Below are 23,425 nucleotides of genomic sequence, written 5' to 3'. Positions count from 1 at the left end.
CTATCATACACCACCATCCTAAATCATTTCTTGACTGTGCTCCTCTCACCTCTCAAAAATTCCACACTTCATCACATAACAGGATCTGATTTCCTTTTGTTCAGCAAAATCTCCATAACGTAGTTCACGTCTCACTTCCATTTGCCTTCGAAACAACCACAGGTGACTGACCATTCACCACCACCATTATCACCCCATGGCTGGCTGCCCATTCATCTCCATTCGAACATCAACACTATGACTGCCTCGTCATTCTCTCCAACATCATCCGAACACCATCACTAAATCTCGGCTCTACCTTCTACCTCCACCATCGTCCAAGTAGACCACTACATCTGGTCCTCCACTCACCTCCACCATCTTTTTAGCAATGCCACGTCTGCAGTAGTCTTCACGGACGCAGAGGCGGTCAAAGTCAACGACCTTCTTCACTTTTGAGTCCTGGAACATGTCATGGGAATTCTTTGCCTTTTCCAGCAGTACGTACATCCTCCTCTGGGGACACAAGTCGAACGTTAATATTTACATTATCATCTACAGTCCGACTTGGGAACCAGGGAACCTCGTTTTGTGGAACATAATCTCCTACTTCACACTGCCAAATGATATATGGAGAAAAGAACGTGAGGAAAAGTATTCAAGTGGCTTTTATCCATAACATTTCAGAGTAGTATCTCAAAAGCTCTAAGATAATAAAAAAAACTATTGATTATGATCTCTTACCTGAGGTGGGACTTATAGTGAAGGAAACATTGAAACATAATATGTTCTTTCATCTAACCTCTCCTATAAAGTCTATAAAGGTGCAATTAACGTCCCTTTAAAAGCATTATGAGTTACACAGCAAAGTTGTTTCCGAAGATTCATGTGAGGATTTGTTTGGATAAAAGACATCAGCTGCTCTACATCCATTACTAAGTCTACCCTATTGTTTATATATTCAAATTTCTTTCTTCTATGGCTGTTTAGATGTCATGATTTTTCATGTATCTCTATATGATTGAATGGTATGTATCTAGACTATGTTATCATCAATGTTGGCAACAGTGGACATAATGCATTTCAGAATTATATTCAAGAATATCTGTTTTGATAGATATCACTCTAATATAGATATAACATCTAACCTAAAATGCAAAAATATCTAACCACTCGATACAATGACACTTGGTAAATGCTATCTTTCAAAATGGAATTATCTTCCTTATATCAGTACAGACACTGTTACAAGATTTAAGAATTTGAGACAAATTAACCGATTCATATCATGCAGCCGTACCTCTTCCTCACTACTGTACTTGGCCTTCTCCTCTTTAGACTTCCTTTCTGACTCACGTGTAGTGAGGTAGCTGGTTCTCACCCCTACCAGTGAACCTGTGGCCTTGTCTCTGGCACCCACAGTCAACCCAGATGCCAGACAGAGCCTCACCATCTTGCTATGCATCCCTTCTCTTGACTTATTACCGTCCTCGTGAACGCCTTTGCTCTGCAAAGTTGTTAACACATTTAAAGATACGTATCAAAGTATTGTCAGAGACTCTGTTTGGTGCATTCCACTTTCCTGACAAGTGGATTAATGCAATGCATATATATATATATATATATATATATATATATATATATATATATATATATATATATATATATATATATATATATATATATATATATATATATATATATATATATATATATATATATATATATACATATGCCTGATAGTGCTATGAATCCCAGGGTAACAGACTTCATCAAGAAGGCACAATTATGCCCATCATTCAGATAACCAGGAGCAAGACGGATCAGAATAAAAAAAAAAGGGAATGAATATCTTCAGTAGGTGAATTCGTTACTAGTCAGTATGTTTCTCTGTCTTCAGTTATTATATACTTTACCAAATTCTCCCTCGGATAGAATTCCAGTGCTAGTAGATCTTCCACTTCGGCGATATCTGCCATAGAAAGGACGACATACTCGATCTCGTCAGGGTTACCCATTATGCTGACACCTGCATGAAAAACGATGTGTCATTACTGCAATCAGTATTATCTGAAGGTAAAGACAAAAATAAGGATCAAGTAAAAACCATAATTAAATATTCTGGAACTTGGCAAACATACAATTATGTCTGCGTGGCTAACCTATACACAATACGTCATCCCATGATAAAAACAATTGGTAAGGATGAGAGAAAATGTGCAAAGCTAAAACAATATAAAGGGAAAATATATTCTCAGCTGTTCTTAATGTGCTGTCATTCTATTATTTTCATATCAAGGAACTTATAAAGGATATTTATCTTTCAACCCTTTATTTCGTAAATCAAGATCTGTGAGGCTTATATGACCAAAAGCACTGTTGATTATAAAGAGTTCACAAGTCTTTAAAAGTTTTAGATTGTATCCCGCACACACTTCAACCCTTATGAAAGGTGATGTGACATATGGCTACTAGATTTAAAGAGTTTGATTGCTTTCTCATTTCTTTCTAGCTGATGGTATACACGTAACATAAATGATCGTCAAGTCATTTATTGAGTAAGCTTATCATCTTAGCATTTGTGATATCAGCATGTAACTCACATCAGTTTTCATCTAGTCTATGAAAAAGGTATGTATTTCCCTACAATTATGCGAAACCTTTTCCCTCTTAATTTAAGCCTCACCCCATTGTTTTTATAGTCACGTGAGCACAACGTACTTGAAATAGATAATCTGAATCGATGGTACTAAATTCCCTGTGTTCTTTTTTTTTAGGGGGGATGATGATGGATCTTGTGATAAGTAAGACAGATATGAACAATGATTTTTACGATCTTAAGGTTTCTATACATAAGGAAGAAGGTTAACTCTGCGTTGGAAAAATCCACTCAATAACATTAATCAGATAAGATATTGAAGCAGGAGGAGAACTTTCACTCAGAGTGGAGAACGAATGTCAAGATCACCGTGGTTAAGAAAGAAAACAAGCGTCACCAAGCATTATCTTATTCCCTACTTAACAAGGAGCAGAGGAAAATGCAGAATTTGATGGTACGTTTAGGGTATATGATGTGGACTGGAATGCTGCTTGGAAATTCAGTGTGGATACGGACGAGGAGGTTCCGCGGGTGGATTAGGCCAATTATTAGTAGAGAGTTAGCTGGGACCACTTATGAAGAGCAGGGTACTCAATAATAGATAGTCCCTCATACCCACAGTGCATTATCATTCAAGCTATATTTCACCCTGAAGTCATCTCCATCCTATCTGATAACTAAAGAAATGCCTGATTCGAACTATGCCCATGTAATCATTCATCCATCCACACCACAAACACACAAGTTTTACAAGCTTAAACGACATAAATTCGATGATTGAAAAGAAGAAAAATCACGCCACTTACTTCTTCTTGAGAATTACCCTCGTATTCAGAGACGAATGGTCTGTCCTGCTAGACTGCTCAAAGTGAACTGATAGTGCGTGCGTCAACCGCAGTCGGCTAAAGGGTCGCAAGCAACGGAGAATAGCCTTTGCATCTGCTTCTGAAGAGCACAAGTGGGCATAAAAAGTGCACTTACATACTGTGTGTGTGTGTGTGTGTGTGTGTGTGTGTGTGTGTGTACTTTTGACACATTCTTGTTGTATTTTTTTTTCTTTATACTTAACTGGGTGCCTTGTTGGATGAGGTTTACTCATTGCTATATGTGTCTGCGTGTTAGTGGTGTGTGTGTGTGTGTGTGTGTGTGTGTGTGTGTGTGTGTGCTTTTGTCTACTGGACACATTTTTGTTGGCTTTCTTTTTCTTTTTTGTCCTTGACTGGGTGCTTTGTTGGAGGAGGTTTGCTCATTGCTATACATGTCTGCGTGTTAGTGTTGCGTGTGTGTGTGTGTGTGTGTGTGTGTGTGTGTGTGTGTGTGTGAATTTATTACTAGTGTGGTAGGGTGGGAGAGTTTGATTGTAGTGTTGCCTCGTCTCTTGCCTTGTATCTTTACTCCCGTATGTGTACATACAGAGAGATTTACATGAGATTTACATGAGAAAGACAGACAACACGAGTCTTAATTGGCCTGCAACTGAGTTGTTTAGTAAGAAAAAGAAGTTAACTTGACATGGAAATATAATTCGCTCAACAGTTTCTGAAAGCATCATCGTCTTCCCCGCTGCTGCATATCGGCCCTCTACTGTCCTCATTACAGTTATTGTTTATGCTGTATATTTCTGGCGTTTATCTCAGAGTATACCTGAAATTACATTGTATTTCTAAACGACTGTTGAAGGTATTTATAGTCTTAACATTCACTACGTTTGAAAGTAATTCATTCCAGTGCTCAACACACTTCAGGGAAAAGACTCTTTTTCCCCTGTAATGCATCTTTTAGCTCTGAGTTTTATTCCATTTGTCCTGGGATCCAGGAATTTTTTGTATTTCAAAAAGATGTTTCGTGGTTTACGTGATCGAACTTGTCTAGAATTTTGAACACTTGGATTAACTCCTGATGAAGTCTACCTTTTTTTTTTTCATTAAGGGAGACGAGATCCAATTGTGACAATTCTACCTCATACTATTTTTCTCCCCATCGTTCCACGTAACAATGACGTAAGGCTAATTGGGTGGTAGTTCAAGACACTTTTTGTCTCCTATTTTATATATAGAAGTACAATATGCTAGTTTCCAGTCAGTTGCCACCTGAACATCCGACGAAAGACTGGTTGAATATTCTTGTTATAGGGTATATCATCAGCTGTCTCCTGACATCCCTTAAAAATCTTGGAGCTAGGTTATCTGGGCTGTTGGATTTGTTAGGATTTATTTGGTCAAAGAATTTGAATATTTCAGAGTTCTCTCTTTCTCTAACCTTCAACTCCTTTTCATCAGAACCTTGAAACTTTTCATTTGTTGCGGTATTCGAGATGTTTTCTTCGATTGTGAATGCGGAGTTAAAAGATTAATTTAGTACGGTAATCATTTTCTTGTCGTCATTAGTTAGCGTGTCATGTTCGTTTCGTAATGGACCAATTCCTTCTTTATTGTCTTCCTTTTTCTTATATATTTGAAGAATTCCTTCAGATTATTCTTAACTCTCAAGGAAATTCTTTTTTCTTCGTCGCGTTTACTCTGTCGTATGACCTTCTTACACTCCTTTTGGATTTTGATTAATTTCTGGCGATTTTCATTGCTTCCCATTGATTTGAATTTCATTTCAGAGGCTCCTGCAATGCAAGGCAGCGATACCTCCAGCAGAAAGGAATCAGGAGTAACTGTATTCCTAATCATACAGCGTTGTCAAAGGTGAGTTTTCAGTGGCGTTGTAGCCTCACACGGGCGAAAATTCAGTGAAAATCTGTAAGTTCTTCTACTTCTACTACTTTAATCAACGAACTTCTGATCCCTTGGATTATCACAGACAGCCTCGTTAGAACCCAGTGGTCTGTTGCCATTGGAATTCAGTTGTGTTCAGCAACGTTCACACACAAAGCCACGTGCATACATTAAAACACTAACAAACATGCACCAGCATGGACAGACTCACAGGGGAGAAAAACATAGAGGATGGAATACAAACGGCCAAAATAACGTACAATGTAAAAGACAATAGTCACATAAACACACAGCAAGTTAAGACCGGCAACGCGCAAACTCACACGCAACATGAAGCAAACATGGAGCAATCGCGAATGCAACACATCTTACCATATAAACACACGCGATACAAACACACGTGTACTATACAAAGAGGTCAGCTTATCTCGCATATACTGCGAGGCGATATGCGGAACTCCGCCAGTCACCGTCCAGAGGTAGAAGGCGAAAGATCTCTCACAGCTTCTTAAGCCTCTCTTAACTGCTTAAGCAGGTGAGTCACCAAAACACGCAAACAATAGTAGGTTCAGTCAATGTTTCATGAAAATGTCATTGGAGAAGACTTTTAATGGTCACCTTCTCTAGTCGTTACTATTGAAATTTAGATCCTGTATTCGGCCTTCATCTTACATAAGGATTAAAAGCTCGAGTGGTAACAGACGATTTGCTATGTCGCTGTTGACCAAGTGTCAACAAGAGAGAAAAGTCCAAGCAATGTGGTTGATGTTATTGGTTTACTGGACCACATCATGAATAAAGAAAAGAAAATGCGAAAAACAGCAAAGAAAGAGGAGTCAAATGACAGAATATATCATGTGGCTATGTTGTGCCTCCACGCGTGCGATGTGGTGTGTTGGGGCTTCCTATGTATGTCTATGTTATGCCCTAACACGTATGATGTGGCTATGTTGGTCCTTCGCATAAATGATATAGCAATGCTATGAGATCACACTTGTACCGTGGCTATGTTGTGCCTCCACACGAATGATATGTCTATGTTGGTCCTTCCCACAAATGATGTGGCTGATTGGTGCCTTCACACGTATGATGTATCTATGTTGTGACTCCACATGCATGATGCGTCTATGCTGGGTCTCCATTACAAATGATGTGACAGTGTTGCATCTCCACACTTATGATGTGGCTGTGAAGGGCCTTCGTATGTATGTCTATGTTTTGCAGTAGCACATAGGATGAATGCTTCGGAGGGCAGGTATGGGAAGGAAAAATAAAAAAGGAAACAAGTATGGGTGTCCAGTAGCAGACAGATGAGCTTAGGTGACCATACCATAAAGTTGTGGCTGGCAAGAGCAAGTTATGTATGAGCTGGTTAACAGTACATGAAGTACGTGACCTTGAATTCGTAACCCGATTGCTTCCATTTGGCTGTCGGAATGTTGCCTCGCCTTAGGCTAACGGGAGCTGCTAGAACCTACGTAATCAACAGATTAAGCTTATTTTTTAAGCGTCTGGCTGGTGTGCTTGTTATAAACTTGCATATCTACGTCATTCAACTAGTTTTTTTTCTAAATATCCAGTCTTCTTACATCTTTATTTCTTCATTTCCAGTCTTCTTACATCTTTATTTCTTCATTTCCAGTCTTCTTACATCTTTACATTTCACTTCATTACGAAACTCTTGCTCCTCATTCTTCAGGTATTTAGACATCTATTGAAAGAATGTGGTCCAATTATAATCTTTATCTGTGCGTAGTCTCTCAGAATTTATTTGAATATTGATCATAATCTCTATGAGTTCTCTCACTCAGGCTTCAGCACAATGAGTGACGTCATGGAGTTAGAGTACAAGCAAGCCACTGCTGCTGACTGTGACGAAATATTGGATCTATTCAGCAGGGAATTCTACCCACGGGAAAGTTTGGTAGGATATCATAACTGTTATGGTTGTACCCTAACGTAAAGACATAATATATATATATATATATATATATATATATATATATATATATATATATATATATATATATATATATATATATATATATATATATATATATATATATATCCCTGCGGATAGGGGATTAAGAATACTTCCCACGTATTCCCTGCGTGTCGTAGAAGGCGACTAAAAGGGGAGGGAGGGGGGGGGCTGGAAATCCTCCCCTCTCGTTTTTTTCTTTTTCTTAATTTTCCAAAAGAAGGAACAGAGTGGGGCCAGGTGAGGATATCCCAAAAAAGGCCCAGTCCTCTGTTTTTATCGCTACCTCGCTAACGCGGGAAATGGCGAATAGTTTAAAAGAAAGATATATATATATATATATATATATATATATATATATATATATATATATATATATATATATATATATATATATATATATATATATATATATATATATAGATATAGATAGATAGATAGATAGATAGATAGATAGATAAGAACGTTGCAGAAGGCCACCTGGTCTGAAACTAGGTTATATGTGAAGAGGATCTTTCCTATTTCTAGTTTTCCGGTAAACAGATATGATCTTTTGTTTTCCTTGAATGGATTTATTGACTTCGACTTGTATGACCCATAAAGTCAGTGTAATTCCAGTTTTGAATGCCTCGCTGAACACATTCCTTACGCTGGCATGAAATTATTCCTCTAAGCTTCAAGTCCATTGCATTAGTAGCAGGAGGATGATAATGTTATTGATTATCTTGCAGTATCTTAAAAGCTCTTGCAAAGTTACGATGTTTTAAATCTCGCGTCTGTGATGTAATTAGTTTTAGATCCTCCTACCTCTCCTTATGAGTTTTTGTTCTCGTCTTTCTAATAGTGTTCAGACCAGAACTCTGACTGGCCACTCAAAGTGCTTTTAATCACCGAATTTTGATATTCAAGTATGTTACTTGATGCATTGTAATCAACGTCTCTTGCTATGACCCGAATCACATTCCTTGAATTTAGGGGAACAAAAACAAAATTTTGCTTAGCTTAGCAGTTTTAAGATATTGGCTTCAAGACCCTTATCTTTCTAGACCTTTAAAATGAATCTTTTCAACATCCTATATTGATATTCTATTGTTCTACTTCCAAAATGCATTGTTCTTATAACGGAGTGTGTCACATACACTAATGCAAATATATATTGCAATATTTCCTTAAACAGAAAACTAGAACGTAACTAAGGTAAATACGATTCTGACTACGTCAGTTTTCCATTTACACAATGTGATGTATCTTATGCAGACCAAATGTGTCGCTGATGATGGAAAATGTCAGTATGATGTCGTGCTTGTAAGTCAATGCATAGCATCTGGAGTGTCTGTGGTTGTCAGAGACAAGGCGACTGGCTCATTAATTGGTGCAAGAACCAGCTTCATAAAGAAGCGTAACTTGGAAGCAGAGACGTCCAAAGAGGAACACCAGTCAAGTACAGAAAGCATGGTACAGTTGGTCAAAATCTTTGGTCTAATTGATATCATATCTCTAACTTCCTCAGTAATGATTAATCTCATCAAAATAGAATTACTATCAGCAGGACTTGTCTCACGTCCTTAGATTAGATTGCAAATGAAATCGGTGTCACTGTATAGATGCTGTTTCCAGAATACAGTCCACATGCTTTTGGAGAAGGCGAAGAATCTTTACGACGAGTTCCAGAATCCAGAGGTGGACTGCTTACTGGAATTTGACCGTGTCTGCGTTGACACCAACTACTGCAAACGTGGCATTGCTAAAAAGATGGTAGAGGTGAGTGGTAGTCTTAGTGTGGTGGGCTTACTCGAGGGATGGAAGTGTCTCAGGCAGTTGGTGTAGCTTGTGTATGATGTAGGAAAACTATGAAGATCTGACTGGCAATGGTGATGTAAGAGACTTGGATATTGATGCGAAGATGGATTACTATGCGTCAGTAGCATGTGAACTATGGATGGGGAGAGGAAAACATCTTAAAGAAGATGAGACATGCGCTAATTTACTTATAAAACCTGTAGGGTTGGAGTATAGATGGAATGGGAATTCAGATTATTAAGTACACAGGTGGAGATACTGCTGAATTACTTTAGAAAGCATGTAATACAAACTATAGAAACACTTACCATCTCGGAAGCGAGTCTGGGACCTTGAGTGTGAAAAACATGTAGCCTAGAAGTATATTAGGCAGTACAGATAAACCATTATCATTTAACTTATCACTTCACATATGAATGTAAGAATAACAAGATGATACGCCTTCTTAGTAAACAAATTGAATAGCACCATTACCCCTGATTGTGTTTAAAGGACGCGTGAACTACCATTTAACTGTTAAGCTAAATGGTTGGCTTTCGCATGGACTGAATGTTTATTAAACAGACCTTTGCTGTTTGATGTTTTTAAAGATAAGACGGTCAATATGCGATATATCATGAATTTGCTAAAATCATAAGATATGATTGATAAGAAAACACTATGGGAAGTTTTAACTCCACTGTGTACATAAAAGATTTCAAACTGTTGTTAAGAACTTATATACTAGAAGTAGAACTAGTGTAGATATATCTAAACTCTTCCATGATTTCCAAGTTCTTCACTATCCTAATAGATCTTACAGTCTTGCAGTCTTACCTTCCCAAAAATACCGTCTTAGATAGTTTTTTACTTGCTATTACATTCAGCATCTTCTTACATACATCGTCGATCCGGCACACCATTCTTTCCTACTTTTCCCCGTGATTTAGCTTTCACAGCATCATCTGCAAATAACAATTACGGTATTTTCCATTCTATTTCTTAACGGTTCATCATTCCACAGTTAGCCCTACCTCCCTCCCTAGTCACTGCCATGATCACATTCATTTAGATGAGGATATACCACACGTCATAAAGTTGACTGGATCTATTTTCTTCAACGTACCATCATACCGAGGGAATGTATTCCATCTCCAGTATTTCTGCTCCCACTCAAAATAGATTTTATAGAATAACTTGTTTTCAGATGAGCATCGACCTGGCCACAAAGAAGGGCTGCCAACTTGCTCGTGCACTGGTTACCAGCCCATACACTGAAAAGTTATTTCACCGGCTAGGCTTCGAGATTAAGGACGAACTCGACGTAAGAAAAGAGATGGAAAAAACGACTACGCCAGAGGTAGATTTCTTAGCGATAAAGGTCATGATTAAACAACTGTGAGCCAAGTTTGCTACCTGATCATCTGTAAAGCCTAGGACCGATGACAACATCAGTGTGAGAGGCAAATATACAACTCAAATAGTCTCCATTACCCTGCTGGCCACAGTGATACTTAGCAACGCACTTTGCCTACAACTCAACATCAAGAATACGAGTGTACGTGAAGGACCTCTCCACATGCACTACCTCTAATCACAGATCATAAAAGTATATAAACACAACTCTTCGTAGCCAAGGTGACTCTCCATGAAAATTTCGTGGACAATTTGACCAAGTATAACTACTACGGGATCCATATATAAACTTGCATAGAATAGTATATGATCCTTGGCAAAGAAAGCCACGAAATGAATGATTTTGTGGTGCGATGTATCATTTCGTGACCCGGAAGAATATATTCAGACCCGGCAGATAATATTGAAACTTAAGAGTCACTAAACCACCGACCTCGCTTCCCATGACGTGCCGAAGTATGCAGCAAGCACAGTCTACTTCACATCTACCATTCATCTTTTTAACTTCCAATTACTCTTTCGGTTAACAAAAGTTCCTGTATGAGTCAAAATTTAGATATGTCTAAATGGCTCAGTTACCTACATATATCAGTTGACCAGACTTGTCATTCTACTATACTTGATAAATTCGTGGGCAGTTCTGGTAACTGCTTCTTTCCCTACATGTCGAAGCTTTGGAACTTTCTACCTTCTCATGTTTTTCTCAGTTTCCCAATAACTATGACCTGGCACATTTCAAAAGACAGGGGTGTTCCACTTCCTGTAAAATTCCTAAAACATTTTCCTTGTGTTATATCTTTCCCTTTCATAACTCTCTCTATATTTCAATTAAGGCCCGGCCTTGATGTGGACTCTTGTCTGTGACTGGAACCTTCAACATAAAGAATCTACAATCATACATCATCATGTGCTCATAAGACTAGGTAGGCAACACTTTAGGTAAAGTATACTGAAGATCAGTGTCATTCTGTCGTTGATGAGTGACATTACAGTAGACAGTGAACTTTATAAGGTTAACCATACGTTATAACGTCGGTATGGTGAAATTCATCTCTCACTCATTAACCAATGCTTCAAAGAGTTTTTCTTATATTCTCTAGAATCAATTTTGTTCTTATTCACAAAGAATAGACTTTCCATTTGTCCTAATAAACATTCTAATTGTCCTAATAGACATTTTGATTGTCCTAATCAGATGCTAACAGTGGGTACAGTACCCATCTATCAGTCCTTCTCTTTTGAGGTGAAATGTTACACCAGAATAAATGAAATCCATCAATTTTGAAATATGCTTTATATAGATTTAATGTTTACATTGTTTACAGAATGACAATGCAGTCAAAAACTCCTCTCATCATACATAAAGAATACAGAAAATATTAACATTCAGTATTGAATTTTAGAAGAACTTTAGGCACACACAAGAAATAGATAAACTCTCAACATACAAAAATGAAATTCAAAGAAATGGCTCTCAGCATACATCAGGAATACAGAAAAGCTCTCAACATACAGAAATGAGAATTAGAGAAATATTTCAGCATACATAAGGAATACAGAAAAGCTCTCAACATACAGAAATGAGAATTAGAGAAACATTTCAGCATACATAAGGAATACAGAAAAGCTCTCAACATACAGAAATGAGAATTAGAGAAATATTTCAGCATACATAAGGAATACAGAAAAACTCTCAACATACAGAAATGAGAATTAGAGAAACATTTCAGCATACATAAGGAATACAGAAACTCTCACCAATGAGAGATGCAAAAATGTTCTTTCTCATCAAACACTGATGACGAAGTTGAGGGTACAGCAGCTTGTTCTTAGACACATGTATGGAGATATGACTGTTTGGTACTTACTTGCCATACCTAACCCCGCCACCCCTGCTAGATCCTCCACTGAATCCACTTCCTCCACTTGATGACACGCCATAACGTCCACCGGAAGATCCACCTCCACCAGATGAGCTTCCGTACCGCACACTGGATGACCTTCCACCGAAGGAGCCACCTCCGAATCCACCTCGGCCAGAGGAGCTGCCGTAGCCTCCACTGGATGACCTTCCACCGAAGGAACCACCTCCGAATCCGCCTCGGCCGGAGGAACCCCCATAGACTCCACCGGATGATCCACCTCCGAATCCACCTCGGCCGGAGGAACCCCCATAGACTCCACCGGATGATCCACCTCCGAATCCACCTCGGCCGGAGGAGCCACCATAGACCCCACCGGATGATCCACCTCCGAATCCACCTCCGAATCCACCTCGGCCGAAAGAGGCGCTGTAACCGCCACCGGAGGATCCACCATGGCTGAAACCACCTCCAAATCCACTTCCAGATCCACGTCCAGCAGAGGATCCTCCATACCCTCCACTGGAGAATCCACCTCCGAATCCCCCTCCTCTTGAGGAGCCTCCGTAGCCTCCACTGGAAAATCCACCGCCGAAGGAACCACCTCTAATACCACCCCGACCAGAACTACCATAACCACTGCTGGAGGATCCAAATCCACCACCGCCAGAGCCTCTTCCAAATCCACCACGGTGGGAGGATCCACCATACCCGCCACTAGAACCACCACCCCCTCCAAATCCACCTCCTCCGGAGGAGGCACGGTAGATGCCTCCGGAGGAACCCCCTCCAAATCCACTTCCTCCAGAGGAGGCACGGTAGATGCTTCCCGATGAACCACCTCCAAATCCACCACCTCCAGAGTGGCTTCCGAATCCACCACGCCCAGAAGAGCCACCGTAGCCACCCTGGGAGGTGCTGCCTACGAAGCCCCCACCGCCGAAGGAACCACCTCCTCCAACAGATGGGGCCCGATAACCACCTCCGGAGATTACGCTATGTCCACCGCCTCCTCCTCCTCCTCCTCCTCCGCCACAGGAACCTCCGCCGTATCTTCCACCGCAGCCTCCACCTCCGCCGATTCCAACACCACCTGCAGTCCCTCTGTATCTACCACCGCCTCCACCTCCGCCTCCACCACCACCACCGCCTCCTCCACCACCGCCGTAGGAGGCTCCACAGGAGGCCACCAACACGGCCAGACTAAGTCCAACGATGCTACACCTCTGAAATCAGAAACACAGTCAACTTCCAGAACAGCATTATAGAATATCATGAAATATCGTAGAATACCATTACTTCTGTCTCTGTAGCTTACACAGAGATGCATCTATGGAAAAACTTGACAAATCTCTGAGTAGTGGAAAGAGGGAAGAATCAGTGAGGGTTGAACTGAGGAAATAACAGGAATACGTAAAGCTTGTGTGCGTGTATACATATATATATATATATATATGAAAGACGCAGTGACTCGCTCCTTACCATGTTGGTCGGTCGATAACTGGAGTCGCTATGGCCAGGTTCAGAATGTCTCAGCCTTTTTATACACACAATTCCAGCTGGCTGCCGCAGGAGTCTCAAAGAACGACCTGGATTTTCCACGTAATTATGATTATAATGATCCAAAAACATCCCCTTCTGCCCTTGAAAGGATTGACCATTCATCCTATTCACGGTCACTTCTAAACTTTTGGAAATTACCCGCGTCGTAGCATTCTGCGGTGTACATAAATACATATATAAACAGACACAGCCATGCACATACGAAGGATACTAACGTACACACAAACATATGGCTGTGTGGTTCGATATACGTATTCGACCAACTCATATACCATCATGATACAGATATTTTTCAAAATATATATTAATCTTTTACGAACATTAAAAAGAATGATTTCACCTTCATATATATATATATATATATATATATATATATATATATATATATATATATATATATATATATATATATATATATATATATATATATATATATATATATATATATATATATATATATATATATATATATATATATATATATATATATATATATATATATATATATATATATTTCAAAGCCATATAGAGATATAGGTCACAGGTAAAAGCAGAATGCTAGAAGTCACTGCCAAAGGAATCTAACTAGAGGTTATGACTCAGAAAATGAATATTGTCACCAAACTGAAGGTTTTCTTCTGCAATTCACTGCATTAACCACTAGTTAGTGTGCTGTCTGGGTTAATGACGCAACAAGCTTTGATTTCGGTGAGTTCACCTCACTGGTGGTTCATGGATCGACTTGCTACATGTTATTCTTCCCATGCCTGGGTCTGTTTGCAAAGGCCACTGTAAGGGGAACGAGGAAGACTTCCAAAAACACGAAAGCTTGGGAAGACGTTCATTCATTACTCATTTCTCCTGCAAGTTATGAGGAGCTGTCTGTCTTTCTGTCTGTGTGCGTGCGTGTCTTCGAAATGAAGCTGTGAAAATCTTTATAACGAAAGAACTGTACTAGATGGGATACAAGTAAGACATAAAAATGTTATTCACAAAACAGTAGGTCGAAATTGTAAAGATGCTGTGGCTCCACAAAAAAATAAAAGAAAAATCAGTCCTCTTCACTGAAAGTCTATGTAAAAATCAAATTAAAATGTATCCTAAAAATGATAGATATTGTCTGTTAGAGCACTTATTATCGTTACCAGTAAGACTTACGAAGTTTTCTCTCTTAATCGACGATTTTTAAAAGAAAAGATACGTCGATAAGACAAGCAAATCATTTGTTGTTTATAGATACGTGAGCAAGATAGTAACACAAAATTTTCAATATATTTGTGACAAAAGACGTTAAGTCACAGAAAACAAATTGTTTTCCCTGTGTGTCTTTAGTTTGTAATTACATGAGATTCAGTCGAACATTTTGTTATCTACTACTAATAAGAATTGAAATAAAGATGACTGTAATCCTCTGAAAGCAATAAAGCAAATCTCTCTCTCTCTCTCTCTCTCTCTCTCTCTCTCTCTCTCTCTCTATATATATATATATATATATATATATATATATATATATATATATATATATATATGGTAAAGAGACCTCATCATAAGAGAGGATCATCTCCCACTAACTCTGCTTAGGACTGCACGTATAGATTTCAACACCACACACAACATGGATTCTGATACCGACAGAATCCCTTATCGCTGAATTCTCTGATCTGAGAGACAGACATGTCGCACTTTGATACGACAGATTATGATACTTATAGCGACTCATCCCACACAGGGACTTGTAGAAGAAAAACATATATTTGAGCTGAAGAGCATGGAGGATTCAGAGTTGGGTTTTTTTTTACCAGAGATTTTTTTCTTTTTTTTACTACACACAGTTCCAATATTGTGTGATGACATGAAGGATGAAAGTGAAAATTGTCGGGAGGTCGTGTACACCAGGGAGGTGATGGTCATGTACACCAACAAGTTATAGTCACCATCAGCGCGTCGACTTCCAGCGACAATAGTGAGCTACGAAAAACGGGAGAGTCAGCTAACAACCATTTGCAGCGACCACAAGTGTCTCGGTCAGAACACGATCCGCATATGAATTGTCCTAATTCCTCAAGTTCCTTGTATTGCTTCTGAAAACAACAGCTCTAAACATTGATGAAACTATCGCTGAAGAGTCTCCACGCTACCTTTTTGTAGAATACGAATGTCACTATAAGAATATAGAGGTGTATAAGATATACTGAGAATGGCTGACACATTCATATATGTTTATGGTACACTTTGTGACGAGAGAATATGGTAAAGACTGAGCACTCGTTTGCGTCTGGCACCTTGAATGTGTTCAGCAAAATAAAAGTAAGAACATAACGGTAGGAATACATGGAAAATTATAAGGTGTAGTGTGTCATGGAGCTAAGATTTTCAGGTAAGAATATAATAAGAGAGAAACTGGTGTTGCGTGGGGAAAATTATTTCTTGGAGAGGGAAGGTCACGTGGAACGTTATGAGTGTGTGTGTGTGTGTGTCTGTGTGTGTGTGTGTGTGTGTGTGTGTGTGTGTGTGTGTGAACCTGACCTCAAGAAAATTTTCGTAAAGATAATGAAATGCTAATAATTGTAAGAGGTAAGTAAATAGGATAGATTTCATCTCCACATGATGGTTCCAAATAACTTCATCAGTTGATTATCCAGGAGAAAAGTATGTTTCAAAATGATGGTATGCTGAGGACGCTAATTTCAACTCAAGAGCCAAGGACCGTGACAGCACTAAAATACCCTTCCAGTACTACAGAACAGCAACAACTTCTAAGGACTACCCCAACAACTTAAGAACATTCCACAGAAGAAACTCGCCTCAATATTCAAATGATTTTGTTTATCAGATAACATTCAAGGGCTGCAGTAAAGTTTACTTAGGACAAAGTGGAGAGGAACTGAATTAGAAAATAAAGCAGCATCAATATAGTATTCGTCTTGGGCAAGAATCCAGCGCCGTGTTCTTGCACGTGCAAGACCTAGGCCAGCGCTGTGTTCTTGCACGTGCAAGACCTGGGCCACTCTCTTGATTGGATCAGAGATCAGAAAATTGTATCTAGTCATTTTGCTACAAATACTGAAACAATTTCAGTGGGATATGGAAATATCACAGAGACACAGATTAAGTAGTATGTCCAATACCAGTTTAGGTATATGTAAATCAGCGTAATCAAGGGAATTGTCAATATATACAAATTTGTGAGCTAAGAAATCATGATTTGACCCTTGCTTGTGATCACCAGACACATGGCTCTGGCGTTCACGTCTTCCTCGACCTCCCCCTTCTGACCCTCGCCTAACAATTCACTTCAAACGTACATTTGTTCATTATCTCTTTATTCCTCAAGATGTGAAATATCATGAAAGCGCTCGATTCTTCGTGTTTCATTTTCTTTGTGGTTTCCAGCGTACTCGTGAATCACGTATTCTTTTAAGATATATATATATATATATATATATATATATATATATATATATATATATATATATATATATATATATATATATATATTCGCCATTTTCCTCTCTAGGTAGGTAGTGTCAAGAACACCTGACTGAGCCTCAGCGGGAAAAATCCTCACTTGGTCCGTATCTCTGTTCCTTCTTTTGGAAAAAGTAAATCAGGAAGGGAGGATTTCTAGACCTACGTTCCCAGCCCTTTTAGTCGCCTTCTACGACACGCAGGAAAGTATTCTTTCTCCCCTATCCCCAAGGATTAGAGAGAGAGAGAGAGAGAGAGAGAGAGAGAGAGAGAGAGAGAGAGAGAGAGAGAGAGAGAGAGAGAGAGAGAGAGAGAGAGAGAGAATTTTTCTTTACAATTACGTACACTCAGAGGACCTAGGGACATAACAGCGAGACATGTGATGCTAAGATGATAGACTTTCGCTAGTTAACATACCAAGCGTTCGCTAGGAAACATACCAGGCGTTCGCTAGGAAACACAGCAGGTGTTCGCTAGGAAATATATCAGGGTTAGGAAGATCTTTAGCAAATTCCACAGCTAGAAAAGTTTTCATAATGTCAAGGATGAAAGTGAAAACTGTGGGAAGAAGATTGTTATGGTTGTAGGAATTGCTTGAGTCACTGCTTGTGACTCGAGCATCACCAACAAGCAATGTACCAAAGCAGAGTCGGTCCACACCTCATCCTGTCCCTTACTATTGTTCTGTTATGGTCGTGGTATGCTCATGAATTTATGTAGATTTCGCCTACAGTAGACCGTGTGTCTCTTGTAAATCAGAGTTTTGCCAGATGTGTATGAGTGGATAACATGTCATGGTCATGGGCAATAATGACGAATGTGTTTGTGGATTACGGAGGACGGAATGTGGGTACAGAAGTCCCAGCAAGGAGTGTGTGATGATCGCTGAAGTCAAGGGGGGAAAAAAGATAAAGAAAAAAGAATAAAGTAGGATAAATACTTTGGCTCAAGATAGGTGAAATGAACTCCTTAAGAAAAGACAAAAGAGGGTCTGCGCAGGAACTGCGGTCGCAGAATTTAAAGTCGGGTTGGCATTAAAGACAAAAATCGAATTCATGAATACATTTATGATTCATGAGGACAGAAGGACTGTTCAGAATCATGCAAGGGCAAACGCTACACCTCCAGCAGGAGTCTGTTAACCATCTCAACATTAGTAATTGTAGTTGGAGTGTTCAACTCCGGAAGCATTCACGATTTGCATTAATTTCTCAGTAACCAAATCAGAGAATGACGGATCTTTCCCGATGTTCTAAACAGGGATAATGTCCTCGTCATATTCTATGCGAGAAAGGAATTGCTACACTGATGGCACCTTTCTAGTCAGTAGCTTTCATTTCTCATCATAGTTCAATGAGAAATGGAACAACACTGATGAAAAGTCCACCCAATAATCTCCATCTTCCATTGAATCTTACAGGACTGATGTACCACTAAGGATAGTAGTAACTTGGAGAATGTCATATTCAAAGTAAATGTATCTTGATTTAAGAATTTATTTGAAGATGAACAAAATGATAAATGCATCAAATGTAAAATTAGTACAAAAGTTGTCAGGTTTCTATGCCTAACACAGTTCAGCAATGCTAAACATAGTTGAGCAGATTTACAGTATATATAACAGTGTACTACAACAGACTATATCCCTTGATGATGCATACAGAGAGTTAACATGATGATACACCAGCTTGTTATCTCCTGCATTCCGTTGACACGTATCACAGGAGGTAACCAGCATGGAAGATGGTTGCTTGTTGTCATGTGTACGGAACGTGTTGAAGGAAGTGCTGACACAGTGGATCTGGAGAGGCTTATTTCCCGTACATACTGGATCCACCTCCTCCGTAGCCCCCACCGCCGGATGATCCACCTCCTCCGTAGCCTCCACCGCCGGATGATCCACCTCCTCCGTAGCCTCCACCGCCAGAGGATCCACCATACATACCACCCCCGCCACCACCACCTGACCCTCCATAGCCTCCGCTACCACCGCCCCCACTGCCGGAGCCTCCATAGCCTCCACCACCGCTGCCGCCACCGCCGGAGCTTCCATAGCCTCCACCACCACCGCCACCACCGCCAGATCCTCCATAGCCTCCACCACCGCCGGAGCCTCCATAGCCTCCACCACCACCGCCGGAGCCTCCATAGCTCCACCACTGCTGCCACCACCGCCGGAGCTTCCATAAGCTCCGGCACCGCCGGAGCCTCCATAGCCTCCACCACCACCGCTCCCACCGCCGGAGCCTCCATAGCCTCCACCACCGCTGCCACCACCCCCGGAGCTTCCATAGCCTCCACCACCGCTGCCACCACCGCCGGACCCACCGTAGCCTCCGCCACCGCCGGACCCACCGTAGCCACCGCCACCGCCACCGCTACCGTGGCTTCCGCCTCCGCCTCCACCAGAAGGAGCACTGTAACCACTGCCGCCACCTCCAGAGAATCCTCCGCCACCTCCAGCACCGAAACTGCTGTAACTTGAGCCTCCTCCACCTCCGCCGTGGCCTCCTCCACTTCCACCTCCTCCGTGGCCTACTCCGTCGCCGCTACAGGCCACTAGCATGATGGCCAGGAACAGCCCGCCCACAGCTCGCCTCTGTAATATCAAGATACATAATAGTCTCAACAAAGGAGTATATTTCACTCCCACTTCAAGAACTTTCCATGAAGGGAAATCAGCTTGTGCATGGTAACTAGCGGCAATGTTGGGAGTGATAGCTCACCATGTTGTCTGGTCGCTGGCGTCCTCTGCTCTGCTTGACTCTTGCGGGTTCACACTCTTTTATACTCCTCTCTCATCACGCTACATAACATCATTTCCTAACGTATGTTTTCTTGCTGCTAGTATGAGCACACAAACCTTACTTATGACTAATGAACTGACCTACTAAAGTCAAACATAAATACTATTTAGGAAAATAGTTTTAAACTGCGGAAATCATTATTAATCTAGAGACTGCCTGATTATTTTACCTCATCAAAGATCTCTTAGCGATTATTGGAATAATTATCAATTTAATCACTGATGTAAACTGACAAAGGTAAAGGTTGATTCCTTAAACTCAGAGTTGCACAATATGATTACACTTTCACCATCACCACAGAGAGGAACAGCAACAGGTGATGTATGAATTTCTTAGCCAACAGGACTCTTCTACATAATGAAATCTCGTGCGGGTATACATAATTAAGTCTGGAAACTGTATTCCATAACGTTTCGACTATTTTGGAAGAATAGTCAATCAGAAACTTACACACATAGTCTGATATATCAAATGATACATATGGATAGTTTTTGTGCATTGTGGTATGGGATTTGCTGTGGCTGTCTTATAAATAGTCACACGATTTCTCAATACACTTGGACATAAGTAATTCGTCTGATGCCTAGTGATCAAGAGGCCCAGGGAAAGAAGTAAAAATAAGGTACTTTCACATAGGCTTATTAATTTTGATAGACAAAGAGAAAGTTTTCAACAAAATGATTGTATTTTCAGCAAAAAACCTGCAACCTATCGAAGTACACGGACAGAAAAGACTGAGTCTGCCAATCCATCTTCACTGCCGGCAGGACATCTTCAAGATTAACCAAAAGCTATGGAAACCTCACCCATCTTTGGGTCGACGTCTACCGTACATTTCTGTCGATATTCTATATGGCTGACAGCATCTACCGTACCTTTTTGTCGATATTCTTTATGGCTGACAGCATCTACCGTACCTTTTTGTCGATATTCACTATGGCTGACAGTATCTACCGTACCTTTTTGCCGATATTCTTTATAGGCGGCGGCTAGAGAATTCTGAGATATGTACTATCAAAATTGTACTGATAAGAACGAGCTGACAATTGCCTATCATTTCGGGATATGACCAGCCGATCAGTTGCTTGTGAATTCGTGAATACTGTTGTCAGTTTCATAATTTTCAATGTCGTCTGTGTGGAAGCAAATTATATCCATAACGTTAGGTTTACACTAAACTTACTGGCAATGTATTGATTAGTATATGTACCTCCGTGGTATAGCTGTAAGCGTTGCTGACAATGACACTTTCACGGGCAGCCCAGAATCGAGCGCATAAGTTTCGATTACATAGCATTCAGATAGTCATTTCACTATCAGGGGCAATCGTAGCATAGCTGTTGCGCTACCGCTTGCCACGCATGTGTCCCAGGTTCGATCCTGGCTGTTGGAGGTTTGTATGTTATGTGAAAATGCGCGTTCATTACACTACATTAGTGTATCCATGTATATGCATATATATATATATGTATATAACTCACCTCAACCATTTTCTGTATAATTCCAAACAATTTATGCAAACCATCTTCATTTCTCCCAACTGCACACTTCTTATTACCACGCCACTATATTACCTTTGGTTAATTACTCCGTCAAACTGCCACCCACCACAGAGGAGATTGTAGAGTTCTATAAGGTTACTGAAACTGGTTTTCTTTCTGAATATCATGTCACAAATTGTATGCAAAGTCCACTGCACCCATTTTCCCATTAAGGTAAACACAAGGATGTTCACTGTGAGTTCCATTACACAGGCATAAGAAATCCAAGAAAGCGAGTTCCCTGATACTCTAACTATGCACAATCTTCCCGTCATATATTGGATGAAACGAAGGTATTTCCTATAATGACAACAGCTCTCCACTAAATAAATTCAATTTATCATATACATATACATGATAGATGTACAGCTAAGGATAGCAGCTTTGAAAGAAGGCATGTTCAAAGTAAAGATATCTTGATTTAAAAATTTATTTATAGATGAACAAAATGATGAATGCATCAGAAATATAATGAGTAAATGTTAGGTAAAAGTTGTCAGGTTTCTATGCCTAACACAGTTCAGCAATGCTAAACATAGTTGAGCAGATTTACAGTATAGATATCAGTGTACTACAACAACTACAGACTATATCCCTTGATGATGCATACAGAGAGTTAAGATGATGATACACCAGCTTGTGATCTCCTGCATTCCGTTGACACGTATCACAGGAGGTAACCAGCATGGAAGATGGTTGCTTGTTGTCATGTGTACGGAACGTGTTGGAGGAAGTGCTGACACAGTGGATCTGGAGAGGCTTATTTCCCGTACATACTGGATCCACCTCCTCCGTAGCCCCCACCGCCGGATGATCCACCTCCTCCGTAGCCTCCACCGCCGGATGATCCACCTCCTCCGTAGCCTCCACCGCCAGAGGATCCACCATACATACCACCCCCGCCACCACCACCTGACCCTCCATAGCCTCCGCTACCACCGCCCCCACCGCCGGAGCCTCCATAGCCTCCACCACCGCTGCCGCCACCACCGGAGCTTCCATAGCCTCCACCACCACCGCCACCACCGCCAGATCCTCCATAGCCTCCACCACCGCCGGAGCCTCCATAGCCTCCACCACCACCGCCCCCACCGCCGGAGCCTCCATAGCCTCCACCACTGCTGCCACCACCGCTGGAGCTTCCATAGCCTCCACCACCGCTGCCACCACCGACGGAGCTACCATAGCCTCCACCACCGCTGCCACCACCGCCGGACCCACCGTAGCCTCCGCCACCGCCACCGCCGGACCCACCGTAGCCACCGCCACCGCCACCGCTACCGTAGCCTCCGCCTCCGCCTCCACCAGAAGGAGCACTGTAACCACTGCCGCCACCTCCAGAGAATCCTCCGCCACCTCCAGCACCGAAACTGCTGTAACTTGAGCCTCCTCCACCTCCGCCGTGGCCTCCTCCACTTCCACCTCCTCCGTGGCCTACTCCGTCGCCGCTACAGGCCACTAGCATGATGGCCAGGAACAGCCCGCCCACAGCTCGCCTCTGTAATATTAAGATACATGATAGTCTGTCAACAAAGGAGTATATTTCACTCCCACTTAAAGAACTTTCCATGAAGGGAAATCAGCTTGTGCATGGTAACTAGCGGCAATGTTGGGAGTGATAGCTCACCATGTTGTCTGGTCGCTGGCGTCCTCTGCTCTGCTTGACTCTTGCGGGTTCACACTCTTTTATACTCCTCTCTCATCACG

The 23,425-nt window shown here is 40.9% G+C and overlaps 3 protein-coding genes across 3 annotated transcripts in view; 1 reads left to right on the top strand and 2 right to left on the bottom strand.

Moving 5' to 3' along the window:
* Positions 1-3,538, bottom strand: part of LOC139761455 (uncharacterized) — a 5,109-nt gene extending 1,571 nt beyond the window's left edge. Inside the window, exons 1-4 of the mRNA XM_071685682.1 lie at positions 3,385-3,538; positions 1,896-2,008; positions 1,280-1,486; positions 352-495 (exon numbers count right to left, since the gene is read on the bottom strand). Coding sequence (XP_071541783.1) covers positions 352-495; positions 1,280-1,486; positions 1,896-1,997 — 453 coding nt within the window. The 5' untranslated portion in view covers positions 1,998-2,008; positions 3,385-3,538. The remainder of the gene's footprint in view (positions 1-351; positions 496-1,279; positions 1,487-1,895; positions 2,009-3,384) is intronic.
* A 2,172-nt stretch (positions 3,539-5,710) lies between these two features.
* LOC139761454 (uncharacterized) lies at positions 5,711-11,647 on the top strand. Its single transcript, XM_071685681.1, has 5 exons — positions 5,711-5,836; positions 7,113-7,225; positions 8,540-8,737; positions 8,900-9,043; positions 10,269-11,647. The coding sequence occupies exons 2-5, from the start codon at positions 7,124-7,126 to the stop codon at positions 10,461-10,463; spliced, it is 639 nt and encodes a 212-aa protein (XP_071541782.1). The 5' UTR covers positions 5,711-5,836; positions 7,113-7,123; the 3' UTR covers positions 10,464-11,647.
* A 115-nt stretch (positions 11,648-11,762) lies between these two features.
* Positions 11,763-23,371, bottom strand: LOC139761512 (uncharacterized). Its single transcript, XM_071685777.1, has 5 exons — positions 23,346-23,371; positions 22,482-23,216; positions 19,339-19,969; positions 13,822-13,928; positions 11,763-13,565 (listed from the first exon to the last, which is right to left on the bottom strand). The coding sequence occupies exons 1-5, from the start codon at positions 23,346-23,348 to the stop codon at positions 12,342-12,344; spliced, it is 2,700 nt and encodes an 899-aa protein (XP_071541878.1). The 5' UTR covers positions 23,349-23,371; the 3' UTR covers positions 11,763-12,341.
* Positions 23,372-23,425: the final 54 nt, after the last annotated feature.

Source organism: Panulirus ornatus, chromosome 40 (genome assembly GCF_036320965.1).
Source record: "Panulirus ornatus isolate Po-2019 chromosome 40, ASM3632096v1, whole genome shotgun sequence".
Lineage (NCBI taxonomy): Eukaryota > Metazoa > Arthropoda > Malacostraca > Decapoda > Palinuridae > Panulirus > Panulirus ornatus.
Note: the sequence above shows the minus strand (reverse complement) of the source record. Positions and strands in the feature narration are given on the sequence as shown.